The 20,254-nt window shown below is 42.6% G+C and overlaps 2 protein-coding genes across 8 annotated transcripts in view; one reads left to right on the top strand and one right to left on the bottom strand.

The window, feature by feature from the left end:
• The window catches only part of LOC106805955 (putative deoxyribonuclease TATDN3), a 36,278-nt gene extending 32,111 nt beyond the window's left edge, over positions 1-4,167 (top strand). For 2 of the 3 annotated variants that reach the window (XM_014807758.1, XM_014807756.1), the window contains exon 11: positions 3,736-4,167. The gene's annotated coding sequence lies outside the window, so the exon portion shown is untranslated. Of the gene's footprint in view, positions 1-268; positions 535-3,735 lie in introns of those variants that run through there. The other variant, XM_014807757.1, reaches the window with a different exon arrangement.
• Positions 4,168-6,532: 2,365 nt separating this feature from the next.
• LOC106805954 (kelch-like protein 5) overlaps positions 6,533-20,254 on the bottom strand; it is a 119,551-nt gene continuing 105,829 nt past the window's right edge. For all 5 annotated transcript variants that reach the window (XM_014807753.1, XM_014807752.1, XM_014807751.1 and 2 more), the window contains exons 4-11: positions 15,141-15,337; positions 13,772-13,984; positions 12,775-12,964; positions 9,318-9,548; positions 8,624-8,786; positions 7,665-7,877; positions 7,285-7,456; positions 6,533-7,090 (exon numbers count right to left, since the gene is read on the bottom strand). In XM_014807753.1, coding sequence (XP_014663239.1) covers positions 7,031-7,090; positions 7,285-7,456; positions 7,665-7,877; positions 8,624-8,786; positions 9,318-9,548; positions 12,775-12,964; positions 13,772-13,984; positions 15,141-15,337 — 1,439 coding nt within the window. In that variant the 3' untranslated portion in view covers positions 6,533-7,030. The remainder of the gene's footprint in view (positions 7,091-7,284; positions 7,457-7,664; positions 7,878-8,623; positions 8,787-9,317; positions 9,549-12,774; positions 12,965-13,771; positions 13,985-15,140; positions 15,338-20,254) is intronic.

The raw sequence follows: 20,254 nt of genomic DNA, 5'->3' as shown, positions 1-20,254 counted from the left end.
TCCGGTATACCGGACCGTACCCAGGGTACGTTCCGGCAGTACCCTGGGGGACATAGACCCTATGAGCATTACTTACAGCACCGAGATTGGTAGTTGAACCACTATCGCTAACACAATCCTTCCTGATGGAATCTTTCTTTTCTCTTTGCTTCTCACTACGCCTAGTTGTTAGCATTTAGGCGACAGTAGGGCCTAACGAATGTCCGGAGTATTCAACTTAGAGGATTGTAACTGATACTATGTACCCATTCTTTTGTTCCATGTGCAGACCGTGATCATTGTTGACCGCAACTAATTCCAAGACAGTGGACTTAACAAAGAGACAGGGTTCTTGTTTACAACCGTCTTTCTATTTCTGATAAACGCGATTATACTTGTCCATTTTCCGGAGCTGTCAAAATTAACGCCATTGCGTTGCAGCGCCACCTATCTCTCTAAACTTCAATTACGTGTGACTTGTTGAGGCCCTTGTATCACGGATTTGTTTGTGATGAAATTGCAAGCACTGCATCGTTGTGTGTTTTCTTCATCTTTCGTCATCTGTCTTCATGGTTTGACGCAAAGCTCTAGCGTACTCAGCTATGGTCTCACCCGGTTTCTGTAATATCGACCAGAACCGAATTGTCGCTGCCATTTCCAATGGTGCTGGGTTGAAGTGACCTTTCAACACGTGAAAAGGTTCGTCTAGTGACTTTGTCAGTAGGTTTACTTGGGCTTAGCAAATCGCTCAGCAATCGGTATGTACTGATCCCGATAGCACTGAGAAGCACAGCTTTCTTCTTGACAATGTCTGAGCATCTTTGCTCCTCGTTGTCACTGACTGAGACGCCATTTGCAATACAGTAGATTTCGAATCGTTCAAAGTACTGCTCAACACTAATTTTTCGGGTAAAACTCCCAAGAACCCAACTTGCAATACTCCGGATGCCATTTTATGAGCAACAGGTTCCACCTGATCCTATTCTCGTCGCCAAATGTAATATATTGCCAAGTCACAACTACGAACAGCTAGATAGTTCTACCATCTAGTTTAATTCTCATTTCTGACTCACGGGTGGCAGCACAATGCAATAACAACTGCTGGTATATCACAATGATCGTGTTTTTGTAGTTAGCTTTACCTATAATGTCTAACAAGCCCTCTAGCTGCTCTATATGTTTGTCCGGTAGTATATATAGACAGACAGAAGTAAAAGGGACAGACCACACTGCATGGAGACTGTATCTTGTCTCTTCAAGTCTACTCTATGTTGGAAGTATGTGTAGTCTGTTGGCTTGTATAGTATGGCGACGCCTCCATGGTTGTCTTCTCCAGTTCTTGGTCTGCATATGGCTGGCCAATTTCTGAATTTAACCTGTTTGGTCTTTGACTCCCAAGTTTCGGCACAGGCACACTGGCACAGGATATCGATATCATTATCATCCACAACAGAGTTTACCGAGTTTTTCGCAGTGTTCCAGGAGTAACAGTTCAGAGAAAGTAACTTCATGCTCGTGTTGTTATATGAAACATTGAAGCCGCAGTCGGTTCCGCAGTTCCAAGAATATTGGTCACTTGTTGTTTGTTGTTTGAAGCTTTGTGGTTACCACCACAGTTTGGGCACTTCTCTGGTATAGTACATGTGTGATGGCTGTCACTACACTGGGTTGCACAGGACTCGCATCGTTTTTCAAACACGCAGGCTTTGGCCACGTGGCCAAAACAGTGGCAGTTATAGCAGCGAATAACACGACTCCCTCTCTGAGGTTCCAGGGATGCAGACTTTCCATTGAGTGAAAAATCTAACTGCACAGACAATGCTATATCTAAGTCTTCAGTTGTCTGAAAGCATAATCTCACTACCGGCATAGGTATGTGACGGTCCTTATGGTACAGTCTTTCAATAGATTTCACTGCACAGTGTTGGCTAAATACCGATTCAATGGTGGCTGTGGGGATATTGGTGTCCACATTCTTAATATAACCTGTTTTTACACTTGTGTGTCCTTTTGGCCTATAAAGGTGAGCTCTGGTACCAAATGCAAAGTTCTGCCATTTTTCTAATGCTGTGCTGGCCGGTTAATGCTATCCCCCGGGCGTGCGAGCGGAGGTGACCGCAACGTTTGGCAGCATAGTGTTAGGCATTAGGGTTAGGTTCTAGCGGTTAGGATTAGGTTAGGGTCTTTAGGCGTCTTTGCATCATGATATCTGTCCCCACACCTAATAGAGTTAATTTTGTGGGATCACATATGCCTATATATTTTAGCGCGGTCGACACATATATATTTAGTCTGGAGGTTAGTGTTTGGCGGGTGTTGGAGTGCTGAGCGTTACCGTTGTGGTTAACGTTTGAACGTCATTCATCAACGTATATCACGTGACCGCCTCCACGCCGGGGGATAGCAACACCCGGTGCTGGCCTCCTGTTCCCGATTGAAATTGGAGTGCTACACCCCCACAGGGTAAGCTAAAACAGTTTCTGGCTTGTTTTAAATGTTCATGCTTCTTGACCTCTTTAATGTCGACTGATGACTTGTACTGTTTGAGGTCGTCGATACTCTAAATGTGCTACCACCATTAATATAGTATAATAGCAATGTGGTCTCCTATGCGCTCTCCTCCCTCTGATACCGTTGTACCTTGTCGTTTGTTGTGTTGACACTACAACCTGCGTTAGTGCGAGTGACAGCTACTTACTTCCTTGGTTGAGGCTGGTGTATTCCTAGTTTAGTCACTGGTGTTATCTAATTTCTTAGCAGGGGTGTTACCGGTGACAAAAATATGATCTTTTATCCAGGGGGAGCTGTTGCATACACATCTTAAGCACAGAAACGTCGGCTAGTTGTTGTTGCTTTGGCGATGCACAGGCAATCAATATGCCACCACGCATTGCAGCTATCACATTGGATCCAGAGGAGAATGGGGTATATACTCTAGGTATAGGGGGGGGGGTGCTTTGTTACACAGGTGTCAAGATCCTCAGTCTCACTATCCGGGTCGGGGTTAAAAACACTGTTCACTACAGGAAGTTGGTCACTAGCTTGGCTACATGGTTTCCTATTCGAGTCCTCCCCGATTGCTATTACTTTACGCTGAGAGGCGTCTATGGTCCCCCAGGGTACTGCCGGAACGTACCTGCGGAACGGTTCCGAGTATACCGAGAACGGCTACCCTGGTACATAATCTAATATGCGGCGACCGTACCTCGCCTACTAACGAGGTCTAGGGAGTCGCCTACATCCTAAACCTAACCTAACCATATCAGATTACGTTACCAAGAGCGTACGTTCCGGTGTAACCGGACCCGTACCCAGGCGTACGTTCCGTCCGCATACCCTGGGGGAAAATAGACCCCTATGAGCATAACCTTACAGCACGAGATTGGGATATTGTGAAACCACTATCGAGACACAATCCTTCTTGATGGATCTTTCTTTTCTGCTTTGCTTCTCAACTACGCTAGTTGTTGGCATTTAGGCGACAGTAGGGCCTAACAGAATGTCGCGGAGTATTCAACTTAGCAGAGCGATTGTAACTGATACTATGTACCATTCTTTTGTTCCATGTGCAGACCGTGATCATTGTCCGACCGCAAACTAATTCAAGACATTTTGACTGTAACAAGACGGGCAGCGGTTCTTGTTTACAACTGTCTTTCTATTTCTGATAAACGCGATTATACTTGTCCATTTTCCGGAGCTGTCAAAATTAACGCCATTGCGTTGCAGCGCATTGTATTTTTGTTTTAATTACAGTTAAATCCCAATGTCAGCTGAAAGTCTGAGGACGATATGTACGTCTCGAAAGATCACGGATTAAAATTTAAACACCCTTTTACCTATTATTGAAAATTTTTGTATATATATATACATATATGGGGTTCGAAATTAAGGCATCAAGCAGTAGTTTTTGCTGCTCACAAGACTTTAGTGTCAGTTTGCTGCATGTCTTTTCTATGGCAGCAAGTAGTTGCTGCCTGGTAAAAACATTTAATTTCTAACTCTGCAATATATATATATAATATAGAGATATAATTTTGCGATTAAATCGTTTTTACCAATCTCTGTCTTTAGATGCAGTGGCGGCTTGTCATTTTGTCATGCAATACAACGACCAGATGTTAAAAATTATTTCATAAATGACTGCACACTCGAAAAAAATATAGTGAGATATAGTTTAACCTAATAGCGAACATGTTTACTGATTACTCAAGTATAAAAATTGCTATGAGTTTGTGTTGTTATTGTATATAAAATGACAAATGCAGCCACATTCTACACAAATAATAAGTATATGCGAGACATATATATACATATATATATACATATGTCTTGCCTCTCAGGTATTTTCTGGAATAATATTTCGCCACATATGATGAAAAATCTTGTGTGATGGCTTCATGAATTCGTTTACGAAGGTGAATGCACTCGTACTCAAACGAAGATATAACGGCACTTAAAAATATTAGCAATTTACTCGAGACGTATTTATTTCACAAAATATCCTCGCAATCATGATTCACTTTACACGGGAATGTATTATAAAAGCTGCGCAAAAAATCTGCGCTCTAAAACGAGACCATTTCTCGCTGCCGATAGACTCGTCTCTGATAACAATCATCAGCAGCAATTTCTACTTCCACAACCAAATACAACGTGATATATATAGAAAGCACTGCTCATAATGCCGTGTTTACATTGAGAGAGCGTGTGAATACTTCTTTCCTAAGAAATGTGACACTAACAAGGTCACTTCTAAAATTATTACTGTTTTCAGTAACCTAATTTCAATGTAACCAATTTAAATGGGGACCTTTTCCAAAATATCCTATCTATCTATCTACCTACCTACCTACCTGATTCATCTTCGCTATGTATGTAGGCAGAGCTATGAAGGTATGTGAATGGGTGGGTAGGTGGGTGGTTAATAGATTAACGCAGGTGGATCGGCGGGTGATTAATAGATTAATGTAGGTTAATGGGCGGCTCATTACTGTAATAGTGTATACATACATATAATAGTGTATGCATACATACAGGTAAACAAGTGGGACAAAAGCATGATTTTGAACAAGAATAGCAATCTTAACGTTTCTAGGAGTTAATAGAACTGTCACGAGCTAAGGAACACTTTCTATTGTAGAAGAATTACATTATGAATTGAAATCAGGCAGCAAAGGAACATAATAATGAAACTGAAGCTATATAATCTGCCTTGACTATTTTTAATGCCAGACAGCAAGGTCAGTCTTCGACTGCCTGCCAATAATAAACTAAAACAAAAATATAGCATTATGCACATCTTGATGCTGCGGTATAAAAGACATGTTCTTAATAATGGATGAAACCAGTGATTGGCCAGTTGACATATTGTCATCACGTGACTAGTATGAAGTTGCTTTGAGATTACCATTCCTTACTCTATTCTCTATATAAATGTTTAAAATGACAATAATGTACAATGCCGAATTTCTACTGGTGTTTTCTTACAATACCAGTCACTTATAATAAGAGTGACACGTTAAGTCACACATCACCTTATGAACACATGCAGGATGCACTCTACACACTCTCAGTGTAACTGTATTCACTTGTCAGCATATAGAAGAAAACATCAATCATGAATCTACAGACATATTCAGTTGCAATCTACATTTCATATATACACTACATTCTCGTTACAGGAGGAAAAAACGAACAATGCCTACTATAATACGAACCATATGTACAAGTGAACACCCCCAAGTGACATTTCATACAATATACCTAAATGCTGAGCTGGCGTTATGAGATTCAACATGACACAGAGCACAACAGCATTACACAGCTATGCAACACTTGTGTTCTTTCTTGCAATTGATAGAATGCATTGATAGAAGTTCATGAGAGTAAACAGGCACTACCTGGTTAATAGGGAAATGAATACACAGAAAAAGTGCCTAGAAAATAACATTGTAATCTTGATAGCATTATCTTTCATAATATATAATACCAACAGCAACACTTACTCTCTCCTGCAGTTGTTTGACTCGTAGATTTGACTATTAGTAACAGTGAGATATTTACACGTTACGATATGTTTGTGTACAAATCTGTCCTTTCTGCCTTGCATTCATTGTCACGGGTAATGTTTCAAGACACGCTAGGCCTAAGTTAGCAGTCACAAATACCACCATTACAGGATTTATCTATAACACCTACAGGTCAGGCCCGTAGCCAGGGGGGGTTCGAACGAACCCCCCCCCAAGCCAAAAAAAAATTATTTGAACATTTTAGTGTAATAATTGCAAAATCTCCATCGTGCGGGAGGGTGAACAGTGAACACCCAACTCCCACACCCTCCCCCCGCTCGGTCGCTTGGCTCCCTCGCCTGGTCGCTTCGCGCCCGAGCAGGGGCGTGTACAGGGGGGGTCCAGAGAGTCCCTTGCTTGCGCAGAAAACGCATCTGAGGGGGTGTAATTTTAAAAATTTTCTGGGGGAGGGCCCCAGACCCCCCCTTCGCGTGCTCGCAACTTTGGGTTACGGTTAGACCCCCCCTGGTACAAATCCTGTACACGCCCCTGCCGAGCAAATTGCCAACATTGAAAAACGAACCCCCTCCAATATAAAGCTGGCTACGGGCCTGTACAGGTGACTACAGATGTACTGGCCTCACATGGCCTGACTTGGTTTATGGCCTGAGGAAAAGCTCATAGCTCAAATCCCCTACGAAGTAGGAAAACAATACCACTTGTTCCAGTGGCAATCACGATTCATAATCGACACTTTCTCGTATGCACTATGCACATGTAAAAAGCATGCACGTATTGCAGTGAGACTATAGTCTATGCTATAAAGAAGCGAGGACATTTATCCAGATTTGTACATGATTTTGTAAAACTTCATTGATGCATAATCACATCAGATTTACAAGATTGTTTGCTACATATCTGCTAACACAGGAAGCAATCGACTGACTGGAATATCACATCTGCGAGGCAGAAAACTCCAAGGAAGCCATGAAATCTATCACAAGGTGTAAATGTTGCTCCTGTTGAGAGAGTGCCTCCTATCAAATTTTTAGAACATGGACGATGCATGCCCCTGCCCTGGCCATACACAGTGGTGCCACCTGGGAAGTAAACACCGACAATCCTGACACAGTTGTAAAATTACATCGAACACGGCTAATTGTACGAAAGTCAAATCATAGAAACTGCCCACACGTCATAGAATTTCATCATCCGAAAATGTGGCTATTATTTTTATTATTTAAATAAATTTTTGCCTTAATTTTTATGAATGTTCCAACTGTCCCGCCCTTACCTGCACCCACTCATTGTTCTGTGGGTCATAACACTCAACGGTGTTGAGAAACGCTTGTCCGTCGTAACCACCGACAGCAAACAACTTCTCTCCCATTAAGCAAACGCCAATCGAATCTCGAGGAGGGCTGATGCGCGCAACTGTTGTCCACACATCTGTCTTTGGATCATATCTGTTGTAAAACATGGGTAACATCTGTGATATCTCAAATATTAAACACGTGCTGCCCACTAGTGACAGGATATGCGCATCTGCACAAACATAGGATTGGCAATATTCCCTCAGTAAGTTATAGTAACCATCACATCTGCTACACCAACTAATCACCACACAGAGAAGTCTATATGTCTCCACCTTTATAATTTATCTTGCTCCATTACCTCTCTACAGAGTCGAATCTATTTGATGTTGCATTGCTGGTGGGTGTGTCGTAACCACCAACTGCATAGAGAAATCCGCTGCTCACTGCTACGCCCACACCTCCTCGGCGCTTTGACATGGACGTGCACAACGTCCAGCGATTGGTGTGGGGATCATAACACTCCACCGATCTCAGAAAGGCCTTGCCATCCCTACCTCCAATCGCATATAACCTAAAAATCAAGGTAACCAGACGTTTGGGGGTGTAAGTTAGGTCACTGAAATTTTACTGCTGTTGCCGTATTTCATAACTTATCTCAATCGATAGATAGCGTCTCAGCACTGATTACGTAGGTTCCTAGTCGTTTTCATGCAGGAAAATGTGGAGCCATTACTCTAGTAGCGGTGCCTGCTTATAAGAGCACGTACGCTGATTGGTGGATTTTGAATAAAATTAAGTTAAAGGACATGCAATGAACCAGTTTCGTCCGTGAAACGTGTTACCAAGTTCTGTGATCCAGGACACATCTATTAATTATTTTGTACAGCACTATACCTCACCAGGGCTCCCTTTGGATGTTTTAAAGTTTAAACCAATACTTAAAACACCAAAGTTATTTTTTAGCCACCTATGGAAAACTATAGCCACTGTTCACTTTATCGTATGTGCTAAGCAAGGCATAAATAGATGAAGGGCATGGGAAAAGAGCTGTATGAAAACATTTTACAATACGACACTGCAATTTGATGATTTCATTATTCAATCATAATTTTGTGAGCAGTTATATCATTTGCCAATTGTATTCGCCACTGTTATTTATTTATCGCGTTTTGCGAAACTGGCGAACGTCAGCGGTAGGCCTGCCACCCAATACACCTACCATCTGCTGAGCATACGATTGTGTGCATGTGAGTAGCCATGTTTTTATGTGCTGGCAGATAGAAGTCACAGCGAGGCAGGGGTAGTGAGTGAGATTACCTGCCGTTGAGGACCGCCACACCGAGTGTACTCCTAGGTGAATGCATCGGTGCGACGTAGCTCCACTGCTTGGCATGCGCGTCCCATCGCTCCACTGTGCTCAGGTAGCTCCAGCCGTCATGGCCACCACAGGCATATAGCGGACCTTCCAGCACACCAACACCTGATGAGCCGATAGGAGAGAATAACGATGGAATCTGACATGTGCAACAATGCATGAACTCGGCATTACTATTATGTCTTAGTACAGATTATTGCCTCGGATGTGAATAGAAAATATACAAACAACTGGTGAGTCTAAGCCAAGGTATCATTGCCAATTATATATCGATCAATAGCATTAATAATAGCTATTATATCTTGTTAATACCAGTCTTTAAGGGTAGTTACAGATAAATGTTACCACACATAGATCTCTAGACTAGTCATCTAGACACATTAAAACTGCCTATTATTTGATAGGGTAGCATATGAGAAAATTAAGCAGAGAACTGGTATTATGGTGGATTAATATACTCTTACTACATGTATTCTTGGTATAAATAACATTATTAATACTGTATTAGCTAATAATCAATCATAGATTTCTTGTTGAACATTTTGTATATCACAATATAACTGATCTATGTTATGAAATTAAGTATTATGCAAAGGCGAAGCACATACTAGGAGAACCAGTCCAAATGATAAATACCTAAGCCATGTCTGTGTGTAGACATTGTAGGCATAGTTGTCCACTTCTTCTCCTTAAGGCTGTAGGCCTCCACTGTGTTCAAGGTCTTTAGCCCATCCCGACCACCCACAACAAACAGTTTATCCTCCACAACAGCCACACCGAACTGCAACCGATGACCACTGATGGAGTCCACTTGTGTCCAACTATTTGTCCTTGGGTCATACTTTTCGATGCTGCAACTGTTAGGTCCTTTAAAGAAGAAAGGTTTGTTCTCTTAGTGCATTAGGCAATACTCCTTTTGCTGCACATATATCGCGTGATATCAAAAGTACATAAACGGTGTGAAATTGCTACACAAAGTTGGCAATGCATGACTAGTTTCGACTTGTGGTGGTCTTCATCACGTTCTTCTAACTTTTTACAGCTGAAATAAACTGTGCTTTTCAGCGTGTTCTCTCCTCCTTATATACCCTAGGTCCCTGTCCGCAAGGGGGCGCCAAAGGAGGGCACCGTTCACTGTGGTGGGCGCAGCAGGGGGGGGGGGCGCATCTGATCACGTGAGCTGTACTTGCTCCTGATTGGCTAAGCCATCTGCCGTTTGCGTCATGGTATTTGTGACATGTGTGGAAGTTCATACAGGGTCGATATGGTCTGTATACGTGCAGTCCACTTGTATTGGTGTTTTTATGATGTCATAGACCCATTCATAATCTCGTGTGGGGAGAGGAAGGGGGGGTTTGGTTTCTACACGCCCGAAGAGGGTTTTGGGTGGGAGGGGGGTGCAGAACCTTTTTCTTGTGCTGGGATGCTGGTTGGTGTCTGTCCCGGCCCCGCTTGTGCTATTTATGTGGTCTGTGCGTTGCCCCGTCTGTGTATGTGTAAGAAACTAGGGTATATGGATTGGTTGTGTATCACTGATAGGGGTAGGGATTGATCCCGTAGAAGGTGTGTTGTGTTACTAAACGCACAGCGACCTCCTCTGAGTCCCCCCGTTAGGTTCAGACTGAAAGAATTCTTCGACTCAAAACAATTGCCCAGCAGCTCAGCCTCGTCTTTCAGACCCGCCTCGACTTGGAAGCCCGCACCTAATAGAAACCCAGTACTGGAGACCTTTATCAAACTTGTTCTCAGGGACGCGCTACCTTCACCCACCCATGAGCCCCCCCCCCCGTTTCCACAACTTTTCGACCAAGCAGCGCCTAGCACTGGAGTCACTTATCAACAACAAAGATATCATGCATCATCAAACCCTGCGACAAGGGTGGAGGAATAGCAATCATGAATCGCGCAGACTACATCGCAGAATGCATGCGGCAGCTTAACAATACAACCCACTATTCTTCACAAACCATAGACCTCACCCCCGACATAGAATAGAGATAGACAAATTCCTCCTCAAAGGCATACACACAGGAGAAATCACCAATAAAGGATACTCTGTGCTTACGTCCAGGGACACCCGAACGCCAAACTTCTACATCCTGCCCAAGGTTCACAAGCAAGGCAACCCAGGCAGGCTAATCCTATCCTCAAACAATAGCCCCACAGAGATGATCTCCTCGTTCGTGGACCACCACATTAACACCTTGGTGCGCAACATACCCTCATACATAAGGGACCCAGTAGATTTTCTCTCCTTCATCGGTAGCTTCACACCGCTACCCCCTGATGCGCTTCTCTGTACCCTTGACGTCAGCTCGCTCTACACTAACATCCCCCACGATGAAGGAATGCACGCTCTGCGCAAAGCCCTGGACACACGACAGGCACCGCAGACACCCTCCACACACTTCCTAACACGCCTAGCAGAACTGACGCTGACCAAGAACAACTTCCAGTTTAACAACCACGACTACTTACAAATACAAGGTACAGCAACGGGCTCTAAGATGGCACTGTCTTATGCCAACCTCTTCGTGGATGATCTAGAACGAACGTTTCTGGCCTCCACAAAACACCAACCGCTCGTCTGGAAGAGGTATATAGACGATATCTTCGTTATCTCGACTCATGGCACCGCCGCCTGGGACTCCTTCGTCACAGAACTAAACGACTTCCACCCCACAATCAAATTCACCGAATCACACAGCACGATCTGTCTCTCCTTTTTAGACGTACAAGTAAGCATCGACAAGGGGTCCTTGCACACAGACGTGTATTGTAAACCTACAGACGGTCATCCATACCTCAGGACAGATTCAGCTCACCCAAGGCTCTCATAGACAACATCCCCTACGGGCAATTCCTCCGCCTAAAAAGGATGTCCTCGAACAACACGCGCTTCCATACGCGCTGCCAGGAGTTCAGGCAACTCTTCCTCAAACGGAGATATAAGGCACACCTGCTAGACAGGTCCATACAAAAACTGTGCAATGCCCACGGAACACCCTGATAGAACCCAAACCAAAGACAGCAAACACACACCAACGAATTCCCTTCATTATGGAATACAACCCCAGCAACCCGCAGATCATCCTCAAACACTGGCACGTACTCTCAGCCTCACCTGCCCTGAGACACATCCACGACCATCCGCCCATCTTCGCCCTAAGCAGAGGTAAGAACCTGAAGGATGCGCTCATACGCGCAAGAATAGCCATGCCGCACACTCGCCCTCTGCCTCCCCACGCCCATGGTCGCACCACCCCGCCAGGTACACGCCCTTGCAGGCTCACACGCTGCTCCACGTGCAGCACGGTCAACTCACACACGGTCTTACCCTTCCCTCCCCCCTCAAGAAATCCATCACGCTCTCCTTCACATGCAACTCGACGAACCTCATCTATGAAATCTCCTGTCGTAAATGCCCCACGGCCAGATACATAGGCGAGACAATGTAGACTCAAAGATCACATAGTTGAACACCTCCGTGATATTACCAAACGAGACATGTGCAAACCTGTCAGTGCTCATTTTTTACGTGACATCCACACCCCAGCAGACTTCCAGTGCAGGGGCATTGAGAAAATACTTTCAGACCCCCCTGAAAAGCGCATACGATCCGCATCAGAAAGAAAAGAGAAGCTTACTGGATTCACAATCTAAACACCATCCAACCATACGGACTCAACCTACGGGTAGAAATTCCGGGATGGATAGAAGACAGTCACATGCCCCCTGTCAGCATATTATCAACGTAAGGCTATCCCTAGCCAGACGCCCCAGGAAAGCGAGCAGTTCGGTTCACATTTAAATTCCAATATATGCCACCTCACATACAAACACATTCCCAGTTTCAGCGGTAAATAGTGCGAGGAGGTAGGGGGCTCAAAGTGCCAGCTAGCTGTTAGCTGTGAGGATGGGGCATTCCAAGCTATGCAAAATATTCTTGAAGCTGGCCCTAAAATGGTACTCTCTCATGTATTCTGCAAACTAAAAAATGGAGTTCTCTAGCCAACCTCTCATCTCTATAGGAGTTTGCTTTAATAGCAGGATCGCAAAACACGGCGAGATATTGTGATTGTTCATTGCTCACCCTTGTTCGATTCGACACCACCTACAGCATAGATGAAGCCCACTGTAGACTTGCGTGGGCGGGTGCGGGGGCTCTGCAGGGTGGACCTGCGTTCTGGTAGGAGGTGGTACTTCATGGCTTCCATGATCAGGTCTTGGCACTCACGGTCATCCTTGAACAGCAGGTTGGATTCGACGCGGTCAGCAATGAACTGCAACCAATATGCGCAATGAGTTCATTCATTAATCGCATGCCACACAAAGACTATCACTACAGATTCATAATGTTCAATACCACAGATTTCAAAACCTAGCACTGGGTACTAATGTATAATCAGGAGTGAATAAAAACAAATTTCTGTTCAAGACAAATAAACAAAATGTTTAAACACAAACTTCGTTTTTGTCCACTCCTGTTGCAATCACGGGGATTGCAATGCAGATTAATTTCATTGTTAGCAGTAACTCAACCTGCATTGTAGGAGCATATAGGAATATCTCCGGGTTCTGATATAGGAATATCAGCAGGCAAAAAACATTTGGAAATCCCATGCTCATATTACAGTTATAGAAATATCATAAGTTTAGTCAGTATTGTGATGGGTCAGTTGGTTAAAAACAAAGTAACAACTCATTTACACGTAGCCTATAATCCTCCTCCTGCACTCGTTGGCTGGGTGATACTCCTTAGGAGTGTTCCCAACTTTAATATCATTAATGGTCATAATAATAATATATATATATATATATATATGGTCATATATTAGTTTGTGGTTTAATGTCACTTAGGTTAGGGTTAGGGTTAAGATTATCAATCATTAATCATTAATCATTAATGATATCAATGTTGGGAACACTCCTAATGGAGCGTTAGCCCGTTGGCTGACACTCGCAACATAAGTATCTCTACAATAACAGAGAACCAGTGAAGAATATCTGTGAAGAATACGTGACAATGTTCCGAGAAGAACACGTGATAATGTTCAATGAGAAATACAGCCACAAGAATGCGTACAAACCTCAGGAGACAGCAACGGCAATTTTATGTGCGACATGAGCTTGGCTAGGTACTGTCGCCTGTTGGGCAGGTCATGTTTCACCCATAGCATCATGGCCTGGTAAATGGTTTCTTCGTTGGGGACATTGATATCGTCATTGGACAGCAGTCGTATCACCTCTTCCACTGGCAGAATCAGGTATTCCTGGTTTCGCATTATCTCCATGAAATGATCCTAAAGATAAATCCGTATACATATCCTGAAGATGCATAATATGATTCTATGTAAAGCCCGGCGCACACGTGAGTTATTTTACTCAAGTAAAATGTCGCATGAGTCATTTTACTCACGTGTGCGGCGGATTTTCGTTAAGTAATTTGACGCATGCGTCCTTTTACTCACGTGTGCGGCGGATTTTCGTTGAGTAATTTGACTCATGCGTCATTTTACTTGAGTAAAATAACTCACGTGTGCGCCGGGCTTAACAGCCAACCTGCTTAATGCGAATGGTCAGGAAACGTTAAGCTATAATAGCAGTCAGTTTTATCTATGAGTTGGAGTGGACATTGCATCATACATGTGAACAAAGATATATGTCACTATATCTTAGTGGCATATATTTTACATTCGATCGATCCAGCATTTATTATGCAAAATCTCTGATTAAAAAATGTGGATTTTTTTTCGACAATGACCAATTTTGTTTACCATGAAATAATAACCATAATCCAATAAAATTACATATGATCTTCCAATAGTAATAATTTCTTATAATAAATTGTTATTTTAAACAAATCATTTATATTTATTCAAATTGGTTTCTTATACAATAAAAACTAGCATAATAAAATTAGTCATTAGCCTAATAAATAAATTTATAAATAATATTACAATTTTACTGAGATTTATATACACTAATTTTTTTTCTACTGGTTTTAATTTCCAAGCAGGATTACTTTTTTCATATTTTCACAATTTTCACAATTGAGTTTTAATGAGTAGAACGCGTTAGAAAAGCAATGAACTACATGACCAGAATAATATTGTTTAAGTTTTAGGGTGAATGTGAACAGCCACAACATGATGAATTAAAGTCCGTCGGAATCTCTAACATATATAAACCGGTTAGCTAGTTAACCAGGTAATTTATCTACTTTGTCTTATCAAGACAATTAAGAGTGATTCTGTACTATAGCAAAACTAACAAGATTTAATGACAATTGTCACATTAAGGTAACACAGCTCAGCACTGATGTACTATCGTCATCTCTCACGGCAGGATGACTCGTGGCTCAACATCAGCAACTTATTCTCAACAGCCCTTGTTTTAGCATGTATAGATTTGCCTGCTAATTAGTTATACACTGAGAAGAACTCGCTGAGCACGTACCATGGCGTAGTTGTGTGCGACCTTCAAAAGGTCACAGCAGCCTTGCACGTCCGCAAACGAGCGGATGCCAATGCAGTTAGATGGGTGGAGTTGTTTCATGAGGAAGCCACAGCAGGCTTCGACGACCTCTAATAGCTGTAGGATGGAAGCTGTGGACAGCAGGTTCTCCACATTGTCCTCACGCAAGTCGATCTGACCTGAAACACCCACACCGCACTGCCCATTAGCACAAAATAGGCTCCGCATTAGTCACACGTGACTTATTATTTGTAATAGGATCTTATGCAATCGCCTTTGTAATAGCATCGTCTATCATAAAGTGTGCTTCAACATATCACATCACAGCATCAATTATCATTTTTGCTGCAACATCATCTATTTCAATTGACTACGTCACGACTTTTCTATTGAGTATATTTGTAAAAAATTTGTTGCAATTTTTTACATTAAATGTAAGTACTAACGGGACTAAATGTATCCTCAAATTCATACCTGATACGATTGTTTCTCAACTAGGTAAAACCCCAAAAACCTCAGCGATTTGATATAATGATCACAACATTAAATGCTTGCAATGGGCTATGTATTAAGTCACAAGTGTTTGTTCACATTGAACAGAATAGAAAAATAGGAAGTATAATGCAGCCAATTTAACCATAAAAAGTGAACAGAATTACTTGCATTTTGTGAAAAGTTTTGTGGAATATTTTGTTAAAACTTACTATTTACGGTGACGTAATCACTTTCAGTATTTGTTGCATCATCTGTTATCACGTCACACCATCAATTTGTACTTTTGATGTTATCACATCACACAATCTATTAGTATATATTACTATTAGTAGGAAATATCGCATCACACTAAAAAAAAGTCACTATCGCTCAGAACTAGCACTGCACAACACGCATTTTCATTGCATAGCACTAAAATATATATATATATATATATATATATATATATATATATATATATATATATATATATATATACAGCATTATGAAGCCTATTTGCGAGTCGAAAATAGATTCCACACGATAACAAGCGAGCCACTTATTAATGATTAAATTTTGTTGCGCGTTGTCCCTTCCAATATGACGAGCGAGCAACGACGTCTTTGATGTCCTGCGGTCAAAGGCAGCTCTTAATTGCGTCGATCATAGTTATAGTACAGCGCACAGATAATGCGTGTTGTGCACGCAACGCATAACGTGTGCGGTGCCCGTGCCATTTTTATTAACATGTGCTATTCATCTAACCCGTTTGTTAGATGCTCTTAGATAATTAAATTGACTTGATTCGATTTCGCTACCTGGCCGAGTACTAACAAACACGCTAATGCAATCGGTATCTGCTCGGAAAACGCCAAGCTGCATTTTCTTGAAGTAGTTCTGAAGTTGAAAAAACACGTTTTCACTCTTTCCAGGTAAAGTTTAATAGATCCTGAAATCTCACAGGAGTAGCTATGGAGAAATTCCCAATACGCTACGCTGGCAGGTCCAACAAGAGAGAACGCCACGGAGTAGATGCTGATATCTCACTGGGATTACCGCAACCTAAGGAGGGTACCGCAAAGGGAGAGAATAAAGCGCGAGGGACTGAGGGGGGAGGGAGAAGGAGAGCGAAGGAGGGTGTGTGCGCGTGCGTGCGTGCGTGCGTGTGTGAGAGAGGGGGCGAGCGAGAGTGTGTATGTGCGCGTGCGTATATGTGTGTGCGTGCGTGTGTGTGTGCAGCGTGGGGCTAGCTCTCAGCTCGGAAAACTGTAGACAGCTGGGGTAGCAGTGCACATCGAAGAGCTTCTAAATGCGGTAAGCAGCTGGGGCTGGCTAAAGTATGGAGCGAGAGAAATATCAAACATGCCTGTATCACCATCGTCCAGATCGTCCACATCGTCCAGCGTACCTATTCATATGTTAATATCTCCTGATAGAGCGAAATTCGCGAGCGCGTACTCGTGACACATTAGTCTGATCTTGCTGATGGCAAACCCTTTCCCGACGAAATTTACATTGTAATTAAATCTTAGGAGCATTAGCTTGCAATCACAACGAGTTCGCGGGGCTCAGAATTAGCTCCTTAGTAAATCAAACTTGTGCATTCGCCTCACTTCTATTCACATAACATGATTAAAATCTTCCCTGCATGCAAAAAGCGTCCTTCCGTATACCTAATTGATCATTTTTCATAATGGATAACATTTTTTGCGTTAATAATATGAAGAAAGCTGGCGGAGAATGTGAATATACGTCGAGAAATTCTGCTAAAAGGGTGCAATATAAACGAGGAGAGAGAGATAGAATAATTCACAATTATAGAGGTGTACTTCAGAATCTTAGGATTGCTATCTCGCCGCTATCTACAACCAGACACTTTCACTGAAACCCTTCTAATGGTCAAGCACAACGCTAACAGTTCGCATGCACCCACCGTCCGGCTCCCCCAAAAAAGAGTTACGTAATTAGCATTTACAGCAAAATATCATACCTAGTCTGTTTACACCTAACACATGTTATCTAAAAAATATGTTGTCAAATCAAATGTATCGTCACACAGACATTCGACGTAAACGTAGACGTATTTTTGCTGTCACGCGTGCAGTTGTGTTTCAAGTGCCTTTCATAAACTGACACCGCATACAGGACACACCAGCCGAGTCATTCGCACCAACCCCTTTAAATATACTCTTCAAATTTCTAGAGGTGCAAATGTACACTGAATATCACCAAAACACGTACTACGTATTAACATTTTTAAATGAAGATAAAATATCATTGCTCTTCACAACTGCATCACAAAAATTGGGTCATAAACTGCCATGCTATGTTCAGACACGCTCCACGAAGTAGATGAAATTCCGCAATAGCGCGATAATGTGCCGGTAGAGGAAAAATATCACTTACAGACGGGAATTATGAATATCAGCCGGACGCATAAAGGCAGAAAAATGTAGAGAGAAGCAAACCATCGTTTTATTGAGTGATTACACCACAAGCTACCCTGTTTCACGGTCGAGTAGAAATGAGTTTTTGTAAAAAAAATACTAAGCGCCATAAAATCTATAGCGAACGCGTCTTCTTAACAGCGACATTACTTCGGTATGACGAACCAGGGAGAAAACGCGCTTCTAGCTTCCAGCACTTGATCATAACTAAATGTTCATCCGGCTTTAATATGAAATACGAGAAATGGCTAAATAATAACAACACGCGTGCAGACACGCACGCACGCACGCACGCACGCACGCACGCACGCACGCACGCACGCACGCACACAACAACACACACACACACACACACACACACACACACACACACACACACACACGCACACACACAAGAACACACGTACACGTATACACAACGCTCGCATTCTTAATTTCAGATTCCTTCTTTCTCGGCACTGTTGCCCTAAAAACCAGGTCCAAGCGATAGAGACAGAAGGGTGAGGCAGAGACAGTGCGCGGCATATAGATATAGACAGAATGCAGTAAAACAGAGTGCGAAGAGTCCGAAAAACAACGTCCATTAATGAATTAACAGTCTGCCAACTTTAGATTGAGATACAAGCGTTTATATTATATACACGTGCTTGCTATTTATACTGGACGGGAACAAAATCTCTCGCTGTCGCTCTCGCTCTACGCAGCCATCACATTATTTTCCATGGTTTTACTGATCAAGTTTATCAAATTCTGCAGGCCGACTGTCAGACTGTCAGACGGTCTTAGAATTGCGCGCGCCTGAGTAGCATTTCGCTATGTACGTGCGTGCAGCGAGCTCTCATAAATCTCGGCGAAAGACGGCAAGCAAAACCTCTAAAGAACAACTCATGAAGATTATTTTCTGCGCATGCATATTTCGAGTGAATAGGCTGTCAATTTATTCACGGCGTCTCGGCGTCTTTTTCTTATCGAAAAACACCACTCACTCGTCTCCATCTTCTCTTCAAACTCTCCCACCCTCTCTCGTATTTCTTACCCATGTCCCTTGTGTTCCCATCTCTTCCCTCCTGCCTTATTTCTTCCCCTGGGAGAAGTGCCAAATCAATTCTCAATTCGTGCGCACATAGCTATGCCCACATTCAGCATCTTCTGTCGTTAGCAAGATGGAAGTTACTTTAATGAACAAGAGCCGCAGGGCGTCTGGGCTCATCTGAGGTCTGTTGCTACGGTTATAAACATAACATTTAAGTCGTGCGTAGTGACACCTTTGTTAGGCGCAGATGTGCAGATACGTAGTTGCGTACACCTCATTTCCGCAACCTTCTGCATTCTGCATACCTCCTAAATCCCATTGGTTGATACAAATCGCGTGCCTGAAACTCCTGTTTTATGGTGACCCTAACCCTAACCCTAACCCTATTAGAAAAAAAAATATTATTTTTGTAAAAAAAATTTGTTGTTATTAAATTGTTGTAAATAAATCATGTAAATATTTGCGTTAATTAGAACAAAATAGTTAAATGGATAAAGATAAAAAAAATACAGAAAACAGGTAAATAATAAATAATCAGATGAGATTCGATGCAACGACCTTTGAGCTGTGACGCCTGTGCTGTACGTACGCGTTCGGCTATCCAGGCTTATTGGGTTTCCAGATTATGGATGTGCCATGAATATGACAACACTTTGACGTCATTGAGGCAGTTCAGGAATCCATGTTTAACCCTCCTCTTGAGGGTCAAAAGGTTATCAGACATTTACTCGTCGCACGTCAGTGGAAAGCACATTTCATGGTCCTTTCAATAAAGTGATAAAAATGGTAGGTCAGCACTGAAACAAAAAAGTTTTTCACTGTCCATTAGGCCATGTCCTCAGAAAATGTCTGATATCTGACCTTTCCCCCACTGCCCTTTGACCTGTGACCTCCAATTTCGCACTGGGGATGGGTTTCCTGCCCATCACACTATACACCGAATGTTAAGAGCATTGGTCAAGCCGTTAAGATTTGTGCCGCAATTCCGTATTTCCTCCTATAATTAAAGTTAAGGGGGAAATATTCCCTCCGTTTACACATCTTGACCTTTGACCCTTGACCCCCAAATTTATCATCCTGAGTCCTTTTCATGATCCCCCCCCCCCGACTTCTCTAAAATTGTGCACGTACACGGGGCGGGT

This window comes from Priapulus caudatus, unplaced genomic scaffold, assembly GCF_000485595.1.
Source record: "Priapulus caudatus unplaced genomic scaffold, Priapulus_caudatus-5.0.1 Scaffold134, whole genome shotgun sequence".
Taxonomy (NCBI): domain Eukaryota; kingdom Metazoa; phylum Priapulida; class Priapulimorpha; order Priapulimorphida; family Priapulidae; genus Priapulus; species Priapulus caudatus.
This window is presented reverse-complemented; position numbering and strand designations above follow the sequence as displayed.